This window comes from Maniola hyperantus, chromosome 5 (genome assembly GCF_902806685.2).
Source record: "Maniola hyperantus chromosome 5, iAphHyp1.2, whole genome shotgun sequence".
Classification (NCBI taxonomy): Eukaryota; Metazoa; Arthropoda; class Insecta; order Lepidoptera; family Nymphalidae; genus Maniola; species Maniola hyperantus.
In genome coordinates, this window is record NC_048540.1 from 3,901,707 (window position 1) to 3,914,563 (window position 12,857).

Consider the following 12,857-nt stretch of genomic DNA (forward strand, 5'->3'; position numbering starts at 1 on the left):
CAATAATTATTTATAGTTTTTATAATTGATATTCAACTGCCATAAAAAGTCACACAAGAAAAAAAGAACATTGAAAATGGAAAGAGACAAGAAGTAGGTTAGGTAGATACCTACAAAGATTAGCTTCTGAATAAATTCTTTCAGAATTTTGACTAGCTTGACGACTTTCGAGAAAGCGGGTAAATGAGTTACAATTTTATTAAATTAGGTGTCCTCGTATTTCGTTGCTCTCGATGGAAATTGGAAAGCTCCGATCCTTGAAACAGATTATGGAATTGTACCTACCTAAACTGAAAGAAAGGGAAAGACTTCAGCATCAACACCTACAGTTTTTTTCCATAAAAAAATATTAAGTAAGTCCTTTTTGATTTTACAATTATTTTTTTTGGATTTTCGCTACATCCGCATACCATCATCATTTAGAAAACAATGAACTTCTAAGCTCAACCAAATCATATTTATACACGTTTTTAGCTTAGTGTTTGCTTTTAATAATGTAAAACATACATATTTATAAGTTCACAAGATTTTGTTCCTATTTGAGACGAGGAGGATGTGACGGCCCTCGCACGGCTGCATCTCCGTGCTTTTAACCCTGAGCAGCAATACAAGCTATACTATGATATAAACGATATAACCGCGAGAAAATATAGTCTATCTTTGAGTGGCCATACACGGGCAGCTTCAAAGTCTTGAACATCTGCTTCAAGTTCGGACTTCATCATCTTCATTATCAACTGATAGACGTCCATTGATCGACATAGGTCTCTTGTACGGGCTTCCACGCGCCACGGTTTGGCGTCGCCTGGTTCCAGCGGCTCCCTGCGACTCGTTTGATGTCGTTTGTCCATCTAGTGTAGTGGTGGATTTTCCGTGCGTTCCGGTGCAAGGTCACCATCATTCTAGCACCTTGAGACCCCAACGTCTATCGGCTTTTCGAACTATGTGCGACTGCATAGTGAACTCTAATATGTTCATTGCCATACCGGGCATACACGAGACCAGCGGCCGCTCTACCGTAGAGCTTTTTGCTGCTATGCCCAACGACTATCGGTTCTACAAGCTATCTGCCCCGCCCATTCTTCTTGCTACCCGTTAGGATATAATTATTTTGCTTTTTCTACGGATCCTTATTTTCTAATTTGATCACGTAGAGATACTCTGAGCATGATATTATCACTCTGTTTTGCCCTCTAAGCGACTCTGAGATTTGTTATCAGAGCCAAAGTCACTGATCATGTTTCAGGTCCGTGTGTCATCACTGACAACACGCCCTGCTCGAAGACCTAGGTCTTGTATAAGTTAACAATGCTAAATATCGCTTTGCACTGGAACACACACCCATTATTAATAACAATGATGTCCGGTCGTTTTCACGCGGTATAGCTCTGTTGGACGCTCATTTTTAGCGCCATATATAAGCAGCCATTGTTTTTTTAATTCCATAGTCGAACCCCAAATCTGTTAAGTTGAAGACCTCACAGGTCTATTTGGTGATGAGAAAATAGTGAACAGTGTCAAAATGTCTTGGACCTTGTACGTTGTGTGTCTTGTTTGTGTGTGTGGTGTGAGGACTCAGGTGATTCCGGGGAAGTCCAGGACGAACGATGGTGACTTTAATAATGTGAACTCGGATGGATCTTTTGATTTTGGGTAAGTAATAGTTTTTTTAATCGTTAGGGAATCCCCCTGAAATTGTGATTTGCAAGTGATAATGAATAGATTCTAATTTTAAAAACATTTAAGAAATCGATAGAATTGAAATCAATACTAATATTATAAATACGAAAGTGTGTCCGTCTGTCTGCTAGCTTTTCACGGCCCAACATTTTAACCGATTTTGATGAAATTTGGTACAGAGTTAGCTTACATCCCGGGGAAGGACGTATAATATCATATTATTTACGTACAAGATTTTTCAATATTTTTCATTAGCTATAACTAAAAATTTAAAAGCTAGTACCTCTAGTTACATCTACTTAATTACAAGTTAACACAAGTTACCTAAGAATTTCACTAATTACCTACTTGATAACCGAAATAATAATATTAGTTACATCTACGAATACAGGAAGTAGAACTAACCACATTAACTTTACGACTAGAAAGGTTTCCTCTCGTTTTGAAAAATGATTGCCTACCTACTTACTTACATCATATTTAGGGTTCCGTACCCGAAGAGTGCCAACCCACCCTCCGTCCGTCCGTCCGTCTGTCTGTCTGTCAGCGGACTGTATCTCGTGAACCGTAATAGGTTGTTGCAGAGAGTTGAAATATTCACAGAATGCGAAATGATTCGCCATGAAAATTAAAAACATTTAGAAAGTGTTTTTACTTGTACGATGGTACGGAACACTTCGTGTGCGAGTCCGCCTCGCACTTGACCGATGTTTAATTACGATGTCTGTTAATTAGAAGCCATTAGTGAAGCATTTACATGTACACTACAGATTGTAGTGATAATGTATCTATATATCTTTTATCTACCTTATGCTGTAAGTAATTAATTTCCATCTTGAACAATTAAAATATCACCATGTGAAATTATAAACGAAGTCCTTATATACGGGGTAGTTTTTTGCCGGAAAGAATGGGTGGAATTTCTATACGGAAAATTCAACACTCTAATCTTTTCTTGTATTCTAAAGCTTAGTTGGTTATTCAAATTATTTTATTAGTAGCTAGGTAAATATGATGTATTTATTAAGCTAAATCTAATAATATTTGTTTTATTGTAACCAGCGCAGTGCCTGTGTTCTCACCACAGGCGCATCAAATATGCTGACTGGAGTCCATTTTGGTCCTACGCATCTTATTTTGAGTGATTTTTAAATTTTTTATAATGTACTTTCTGCACTTTTAAATAAACACTTTTTCTTTCTTTCTTTCTAATATTTTCAAATAAAAAAGTTTCTAGAATTTGTCGTCAAAATTCCATTAAGTTCCATTGATCGGTTAGTATTAAAATGAGAGCCTAACTATAGGCCGCAACAATCAGGGTAGCACACCCGCCCTCGCCCGCACCCAGAGCGCGGGGGCTGTGCGGTTGTGCAGGGCGTTCCTCCTCACCGATTGCCATTTCACCCTGTCGCGTACTATAGGTACATTGTTTACATTGTTACTAATATAACCCCTCTTAAGCCGTAAAAAAAGTAAACCAGACAGACACTGGCTCTTAGGAAAAATAGTATGTAGCCATTTTTTGTAGATAATTATGTGATCTACGATTTTTGTCTGAGCTAATTTTATGATAAACTTACCGTTTTGCTGAAAATCGCGAAAACCCCGCGTTTTTGTGACCTTTGACCCCGATTAAATTTTTTTCCAGGTGTCGGATCAATGAGGACTTTACACATTTCATTTATAATAGTGTTTTGAACAATCCTACCAATTTTCAGCCAAGTGTGAATTATTGTAACCTTGGAGTCTAAATAGACCGGGCTATAAATACATAAATTATTATTATTATTAGTATTTTTGACGACCTCCCTGGCGCAGTGGTGAGCGCTGTGGTCTTAATAGTAGGAGGTCCCGGGTTCGATTCCTGGCAGGGGTTTGGAATTTTATAATTTCTAAATTTCTGGTCTGGTCTGGTGGGAGGCTTCGGCCGTGGCTAGTTACCACCCTACCGGCAAAGCCGTGCCGCCAAGCGATTTAGCGTTCCGGTACGATGCCGTGTAGAAACCAAAGGGGTATGGGTTTAATAAAATCTGCCATACCCCTTCCAGGTTAGCCCGCTATCATATTCTTAGACCGCATCATCACTTACCACCAGGTGAGATTGCAGTCAAGGGCTAACTTGTATCTGAATAAAAAAAAAAAAAAAAAAAATTGATTTTACAGATATACAAACAAGGACATAGGGGCCAGCTACCACTTGGCACAGGGAAACATTAACGGAGTTGTTGGAGGTCGGTTCGGAGCGAGGGATCCCAGTAACAACGAAATCAAGGAAACCATTTACACCGCTGGGCCTAGAGGGTGAGTTGACTAAAAAATCCATTTCAAATTGAGAATATCCGTACTTTTTGAAGTCGATTAGAAAATGTTTGCCAAAAGACATGGGTAGGTAATCCTTCAGGGCCATTTATACCGCTGCGCTGGGCCGAGAGGGCGAGTTGACTAAAAATACATTTCGAGAATCTCCAAGCTAATTTAAACAGTAACTAGTAAATGCTTGGCAACCTTCAGGAGCCTAACCCTTCGAGAGAGAGAGACAGAGAGAGAGAAAGAGAGAGAGAGATGAGACCCGTGCTTATGAGTCAGCGATAGATTGATGATGACGATGAGAAACTCCTACTTATCTATTCGGCGTGGCGCTATTGTAGTTGTTTCGAAATAACTGAGTAGGTATAGGTACCTAACTTTGACTAACGTTGCCAGTCAACCAACTTTAACTAACCAGCGTAATTACTAAATCGTAAATAGGTCTGTACCTAGCACTGGACTTCTACAGAAGCAGCCGTCACTTTACAGAATTCGATTCGTACTAGAACTTTACAGAATTAGACTCGCACTAGAAATCACAAGTTTAATTCGCTGTAATAAATAAATCTGTATGGTAGGTTGTACAAAGTGCAATATGCAATATAAAGACATACGTGTCATTACTAAAGAAGCAGGAGCAATATAGGTACACCATCAACACACAACATTACACAAATCTTCTAGAACACATTAAAAACTAGAAAGTAGGTACCTACCTACGTTTCATTCTGGCACCAGAGCATCCTCAGGAGTTGATGTGGACTTTACAATGCACAATAATTTGTTGAGTGTGTTCTAGAACATTTGCGTGGTGTTGTGTATTTTTATTTATTTATTATCAAATCAAAATACAATTCAAAAAGCTTAGTCTAAAACACCGAAAAAACCACCTTTTCCTGCTTCTTTAGTAGGAAGTGGGAAGGCGGGCTGTGCATACTGAACGTTGTAGTTTCAATAGAGATTTATTTGTTTTGGCGATTTGTAGCGAATTTTTGAATAAATTTCCTCCCACATTAGGTTCCGCGCAAGAGGCCCCAACGTCCACCGTAAGATAGACCTGGACCAGCGTCCGCGAGGCAACATCGGGAACAAGGACGACCCCTACTTCGACCCCAGCGAAGACCCTAGCTACTCCTTTAAGCAAGAAACGAGGACTTACTCCAAGAATGAGAATGCCGATAGTAGGGGCGATGTTACAGGTAGGTACAGCCCAATTTTTTTGAAGTGAAAACTTCTTTAGGCGTTCTGTCCTATAATCTGAAAAACGAAACGCTTTGCGTCATCATTCCTTATACGCATGGCTAGGTTCTGGAATACTCTTCCTAGATCAGTGTTTCCTGTCAATTATAATCCGGGTACCTATCTTTAAAACAAGAGTGAATAGGCACCTTCTAGGCAAACGCGTCCCATCTTAGGCCACATCATCACTTTCCATCAGGTGTAATCGTGGTCAAGCGTGCGCCTATAACGAATTAAAAAAAAAAGAATAAACTTCAATGACGCGTCACTGACATGCTAATTTTAATTTTTGGTTGCCACTCGAAAGCTTCTTTTTAAACAGATACTTATTTCGCGTAACGCGTGACTTATCCAGTTCCATTTTCTGCGCTGAGTTTGTCAAGGTTAGGGTATTTTTAGCCTGGGTCCAAGTTAGGACTCTCACTATAAAATACTCTTTCAATTATTTGCAGTGAAAGATTGATACCTAATGCGAAGTTAACTAAAAAACCTTCACTCACAGGCACTTACACATTCGTGGATGACATTGGCGAACGACACGACGTCTCCTACATAGCCGGCCGTGACACTGGTTTCCACGTTTCATCAGCGCATCCTGACGCACCCAACCTGATTGGCACACCCTTCCACCGTGTGCCACTAGTCAGGGGGGAAGATAAACCCAGGGGGAAGACGGCTGTTCAACGAGGACTTGACGGCTCTTACAGGTATAAGTGGTGTATTAACAGGTATGCTGGACTTAATGAACAGAATTGCGCCTAAGCAAAAGCAGCGTTGTTTCACGGGTAGGTGTTACGTCCCTTAAACCCTATTTTCCCTTTTAAGTTTTGCTCATTCATTTAATTCAATCATTAAAGTACCTAAGTATAGTACCTACGCGACAGGTCGAGATTGTAATCGGGGTGGGGACGCCCTGCACACCCGCACGTCATTCGCGCTCGCCCGCACTGGGTTAGCGCGGGGGCTTTGCAGGACGTTCCTCCCCAATTGTCATCTCGACCTGTCGCGTACTATACATGAGTGATTATGGCTCAGTTAATCGTTCCTTAACTCGCGCTTTGCCTTTTGGCATTTACCAACCCGTATTGACGTTGCAACACCTGAAGCTTGCAAGCTGACCGTGCCACCATTCGCCGCGTGCCGCTAAGCAGGGGGAGGATAAGTCCAGGAGGACGATGGCTGTGCTACGAAAATTTTACAGCTCTTACAGCAGGTATAAATGGTGTTTATAGGTCTTTATTCAGGTATGTGACAGATTTGAAGTTACCAAATAGGCAAGTTAAACACCAGGCCATTTGACTAAATATCTGCTGTTATTTTCTTATTGCAATAGAAGGAAGGTGAACTGAACTCTAATCGGTTTAGATCACCTATCGTTGCCCTATACATAAAGGAATCGTTGCAGGGACGGTGGTGTTAAGAGATTTGTTACTGGTGTAACTTTGTGGTAATAGCTAATCCTGAGTCCGTTTTTCACTGCAATAAATTAAAAAGACATTCAAAATCTAACGAGTATGTAACACCATCTAATCCTTGATTTACTAATGTTATTTCTTATTTTAGATTCATATCCGCTGGTCCTGACCAGAGGAGAACAGAAAGCAGCGACTCTCACGGTAACGTCCGAGGCTCCTACACGTTTTTGGATGACAAAGGTGTACAAAGGTATAAAATGTCGTTTTGCCAACTGTTATTTTCATCTTCAGATTTGAATTAATTACAAATCTCATTTATTCCAGCAAGCTAAGTAATAACTATGACTCTTCACACGGACATAATATGTAGTTATTATTATTATTTATTTGTTTGTACCTATAGTGCTTACCACTGAAAGTCTCGATCAAATTAAAATATCCTACTTACTCGTGATAATAATTTGTTGAGTCACTTTGGTGATCGACTGAGATAATGTTGAAAAAGGAGTACCTACCTTTTTCCTTACTATATTCATTGAAATCGATGGAATATTTTTTACAATAGGCCATGAACAAAATGACCCGCCGACGCGCGACGTCACCTGTAGCGGGTCGTTAATCATCTATCTATTTATATCTATTACCACTATATACAATTATTTATTTACACCTTTTTCTAAATTCCTAGGACAGTCCATTACATAGCAGGCCCTGGCATCGGGTACCGCATCGTGAAGAACAGCAATGATCCCATCATCCCGCCCTACTTCCCAACTCTGCCCAGTTCCTTCGACCCGGCGTTCAACGCCGTTGGCGGTAGTGTAGGCTCCGTATCACCTTCTTTTACTTCCACCGATGTCGGAGGGGATGACGTTTTTAAAGGTTAGTAGAGCTACCATTTACAGCCTATGGTTGAAGCTTTGAACTGATGCATTCCTGTTCCAATCGCAAGATTGGAGATTCCTGACCTGTCACCTGTGTTTCAGAAATTATATTTTTATCTACTCCAGTATTGAGGGCGAAACATCTTCAGTAAATTGCCATTTAACTAAACTTACAGCCCAAAAACAAAACGGATGTTCTTGTTGGAACTAAAACGTAGTGATTATATACTCTTTGGTTGGAACCTTCAGTATTTTGCACATATAAGCACAATGACGTAAAATACAATCTATGATAACGCGCTTCCGTGGATTGGTTTTAGTACCATTTTTACAACCTAGTAACATTTTTGTAACTCAGCTATTGGAGCTAGCTCCGACTGAAGTTACCCACTAGATCTGCTTGAGTAGGTATATTGAGAATTTAAAACAAAAAGAAGCAATAATTACAAGATTTTGATTGTACAATTTTTCCCAGGACCAGACGGCACCGCTGCTTCTGGACATGTTAAACCACCCCCATTCCCCACGGAAATAGATAGGCCAAGTAGCCAGGTCATTATTCCATCCGAAATTGAAGAAACCCCAGACAGTGGACCCAGCGAGGAAACCTACGGACCAGGACCAACCTACGTCCAAGACACAGGATCCGAGGACATAAGTTACTTAGACGAGGACGCCTCTAGTTACTCCGGCCCCAAGCCAACACAAGGACCAGGTGATGCATAACACGGATGTTGGCAAATGATTGACCATAGTGATCTTGTTTGAAACACATTACCCATTTTCATCAACACTTATATACAACAATCGTGTTTGATGTAGATTGCTTTTCGCATCCATTAGTATACTGAAACGTCTGCGTTCTTTCTTCCCGGAAAGACCGATTGATGAACTAAACTGAAGTCCTAAACTAAGTCCAAAAATGTGCCATTACTGTTCAATAACAAGATCACAATATTCAATCGAAATAGCACAGAGCGGTTAGAGAGAGCACTTTGGAATGATTATATTATAAGAGATTGCTTGATCGCAATAAATATTGTTCACCGACAAACTGGTTTTTATTACACCAATACCTCACGGCACCAAAGCACAGCGATAGAGCACGCAAAGAATTCATAGAACTTAGTAATGATTACAACTTGCAGGCAAACCGTGGCGTCCGTCCAGCAAACCGGCCAAACCTTTTAGGCCGACGAAGAAACCTTACGTACCGGTAAAACCTTCCCAAGGGACGAATAATAAACCTGACGATTTCGAAGTTGAAAGTGGCGAACAAAGTAAACCAGAGTTTGCGGTAGGATTCAATATACAGCACGCAAAGCCGGGCTCAACTATCATTAGGAATATAGGTGAAGCATACTTTGGTATACCTCCTGGTGTGTCTGTCAGGGCCCATGTACAGAGTATTGACTTATATCCCTTTGGCTCTAAGCCACTTTCACCTTCTGAAGCTCTGGAGAATGACAAACATAACAATCACTAGTTGATCCCAAAATTCACACACAAAAGTTTAGGTATCCTAACCAATTGTAAAACAAAAAGACATCGAAATTATTCTGTGAATAAAGATTTTATATTTTTCTTTGAGTTTAATTTTAGGTTAGTTTAAAGGTTATATAGTAGACCAAAAGAAGAGGATGGTTTTTTACAAATTTATTCGAACACGACTGTAAATTTAACAAAAATGCAAAATAGTAACTATACAAGGGACCTGGCTGGTAATGCATTTTGGTGTATTTCTCATGCCATGTTCCCGTAGTCACTTCACCAATAACGATTTTCAAGTAACGTCCCATGAATATCAATACAAACTGAACAATTTGATAATCGTGCCTGACTGCCTATCCAGTAAATACAGGCACAAACGTTGTGCTATCCTTTTCATAAGTTCACTATGGAAAAAGACAGCATTATTTAAGGCCATCGCTTACGACGACTTCTTGCAGTGATACAGTAGCAATTCCGTACATATCCTCGCTTAAGAGGGCTCAGGACGGAACTTTCTTCATACAAACGTAGGAGGGTAATTACTACATTATTTGATATTGTACGCTCAAAACTAAGTATTAAGTCGATTTATCTCGTCATTATCTAGGTTTATTGATATATTAAACATTGAAAATAATATTGATTTTAAAGTTACGAGCCTCAAGAGATTCATATTTTAACACTAAATTTATGACAACTTTGGGCGTAAATAAGTAAGATTAGGAGTATGAAAATTCTAAAGAAATTTAACATTAGACATAGTTTATTTATTCATTAGTTGAAATAACTATACTTTGCAAACATAAACTCAGTAGTTTTTTCTCAAAAATACTTTTCCTAAACCCTTGATTTCGCTGAAAATCATCGTGCCTCTCACCTTTCTCATACAATGTCAAGTGAAAAGCAAATAGGTTTGGTCGAGCGTCCTGCGTCACCTTAAGATTCTGTATCTCTCTCTGTTCTAGATACGCGCGTCTGTATTGCTACTAAAAGGCACCAAGAGACACCCTTATAGAATGATTAAAAGTTCGTTGAGGAAAAGGAATTACTTACTTCGTTTAAGTAAGTAGAAATGAATTAAGTATTTAATATTAAAACCTTTGCCGTCTTAGATATGCAACGTTATTCATCAAAGTTTGTCATTATTCTTTTTAGCAAAAGTTGTTGCCTTCGTTTTATTAGATTTTTAACTTATACTATAGGTACCTATTTATATTCATGAGACATATACTGCGAAAGGTGGTAACAAATTTTTAACAACAAATGCATACCTAATTGGAAGGTTAGTTTGGCAATTTTCATTTGTGAATAAACAGGAAAGTTAAATAGGTAAGTGGGTAAATTATTACGTCTAAATATGATAATAATATATATTTTATCAATTACCCTAACTACTTGCGAGATTGAACGATCTGTGTCTAGGTTTACATGATTAAAAAAATTTATTAGGTAGGTATATAACCCGCTAGAATTAAGAACAGAATAATTATGAAAGTTACATTTACGTAGGCACTTTTGAAAACACGGAGCTTTGAAATGAAATGATTTAGGTATTTGTTCTACAAAGGTCTTTTTAAAAATTGTGCCAGGAACCCTGAAGTAAGTTTGCAAAACCTGTATCTCAGGGTCCCCGCTCTCCCTCCTCCGTCACTAACAAATAAACACTTACTTTATACAAAAACTAAATTTAGAATATGAAACTTAAAAATATGTAAGCTTTAGAACTGTAAATTTTGGAACTCTGAAAGTAAATATTTTAACGCTTAACTTTTCTACGATAGCGCGAGTGACGTGCGGGTGTGCGTGTCCCCACGCCGATTGCCACCTCGACCTGTCGCACACTATAGGTAAGTATTATAATATAATACGTAAATGTAACTAGCACAAAGAACAATAATAGGTAGGTAGTAGGCAGATATCCTTAAACTATACAATTTACCTTAAATAAATAACAATATAATATTTGCGCGACAAACAACGATACAAAGTATTTAATTATTAAATTAAATACTAACTAAATACAATATAATCTACACATTGGGTACACGTAACATTTATGTGTTTAATACAGATTACCAAATATATTAATAGTAAAAATAATTATTAATAATATAAGATATTAATTACGTAAAGACTCGACGGCTCATTTTAGAATTCAAACGATTGGCTAACACTGATTTATTCTCTCAAAAATATAATATATATATATAAATATAAGAATATAATTAATTCACAAAATAACTTACAAGAACTCCAGTATTTTATTCTACAGTAAATAAGATATTTTTCCGTGAACAGAAGCTTTGCTCCGACTTAGTAACTAGGCATATAAAAATGTTATAGGTATTAGAGAAAACGTCTGAGCAGACTCTAAAAGGCAAATCAGCAAATCACAAGAGAAAGCTTTTCGTCATTTATAATGCAATACAAACAAGTTATTTTAAATAGTAAGTATTATTTCGAGTTTTTAGTATAGTTACTATATTTAAAAGTGAGTAATTTTAGTAGTAAGTACCTAGGTAAGTTAAGTGTAATTTGTATTTGTATTTGTATTAGTTATAATTTGTATTTGTGTCTAATATTATTACCAAAATCAGCAAGGGTATAGTAGAACTTTACGCAGTATAGTACAAGTAGTACCTACTCAATAATATGAAACATTTACCTATTGATTTTTTAATGACCATAAAAATAGCAATAATAAAATTGGTCAAATAGTATGCCGTGTCGTCATTTGTAGAAGGTATTAGTTTTGTAAAATAACACTAGAAGTAATAGACTTATTTGTATTGCAGTATAAAAGACTAGGTACACTAATAGTAAACTGTGCGTGCTTATAGCTAGACTTACGAAGGATATATACAAAGTATATTAGACCGTAAATTCAAGGCCATTTAACTTAATTTAGAGTGTAGATACAACTTTAGTAAGTATACAACAGTTTTTTAATAAGAAACTTCATCTAGATTATATTTTAACTTTACAATTACAATGAAATAGGCGATGGTCAGTGCTAAACATAAACGAATTAACATTATCATGCTTTTTACACGTATGAGGGGTCATTCGTTTAAAAATGGAGCATCAATCAGAAAATAATGTCAGAATGTGATGTAAGTATTGGGAGCTCGTAGCGACGATCCAAAAATATTTTAAAATTAACTTCTATGCATTTCCAACTTTTATGACTAGAACTGCACTCTTTAGTGAAGTGCACTTGCGTATGAAGGCTGTTTTAAATTGAAGAAAATAATATATGCGACAGTTTGGCATGCTGCAGCAGTCTATTTCACGTTGAGGCAATATACTGTAGAATCGGAACAACGCTAAGACAGTCTGCCGCATGCCGCGCGTTTTGGTACAATGTGCGAGCGTGTGCGTTATTGTAGCATGCGGCAGTTTGGCATGCCGTAATGTTATACTATGTTTGCTCTGACGTAAATGAAGCTTAAAGCGTTTATTCACTCCTTGATGAGAACTTTTAGGAGTTTTAGGGACTTATATCTTGTGCCCAGACAAAAACACAAAGAATTATAAAATACGCTAAAGATTTTTTTTACATTTGCTTCACTAAGAAAGAAAGCTCACGCACACATAATTGTTGCATAAGCCCTTGAGGCATAGCTAAGGCCAAAGTTGTTAACAACGTTGTAGGTAAATGACCCCTATAAAATAACTAATTAAATGAAGGATATCATGATTTCACAAAATAGAACGGCTCCTTCCTAATTCACAGCCTTTATTAATCCTACGGCTTGTTATTTAAGCCACGAATTTTTGTTCGGCATCTTATCCGTGCCGATGTGGCGCTGCCCGAACATTTTAGTACATTTTTACTTGA

At 37.8% G+C, this 12,857-nt stretch overlaps 1 protein-coding gene across 1 annotated transcript; it reads left to right on the plus strand.

Annotated features, from left to right (window-relative positions):
* Nucleotides 1-1,398: 1,398 nt before the first annotated feature.
* Nucleotides 1,399-9,031, plus strand: Cpr73D (Cuticular protein 73D). Its single transcript, XM_034969006.2, has 8 exons — nt 1,399-1,653; nt 3,844-3,981; nt 5,005-5,186; nt 5,729-5,933; nt 6,790-6,891; nt 7,330-7,523; nt 8,001-8,240; nt 8,674-9,031. The coding sequence occupies exons 1-8, from the start codon at nt 1,523-1,525 to the stop codon at nt 9,009-9,011; spliced, it is 1,530 nt and encodes a 509-aa protein (XP_034824897.1). The 5' UTR covers nt 1,399-1,522; the 3' UTR covers nt 9,012-9,031.
* Nucleotides 9,032-12,857: the final 3,826 nt, after the last annotated feature.

Excerpts from the sequence above, each read along its gene's own strand:
- Cpr73D (XM_034969006.2), top strand. The coding sequence starts at position 1,523 with ATGTCTTGGACCTTGTACGTTGTGTGTCTTGTTTGTGTGTGTGGTGTG. Across the intron at positions 3,982-5,004 it reads TACACCGCTGGGCCTAGAGG|GTTCCGCGCAAGAGGCCCCA; the intron begins GTGAGTTGACTA and ends CTCCCACATTAG. Across the intron at positions 5,187-5,728 it reads TAGTAGGGGCGATGTTACAG|GCACTTACACATTCGTGGAT; the intron begins GTAGGTACAGCC and ends CTTCACTCACAG.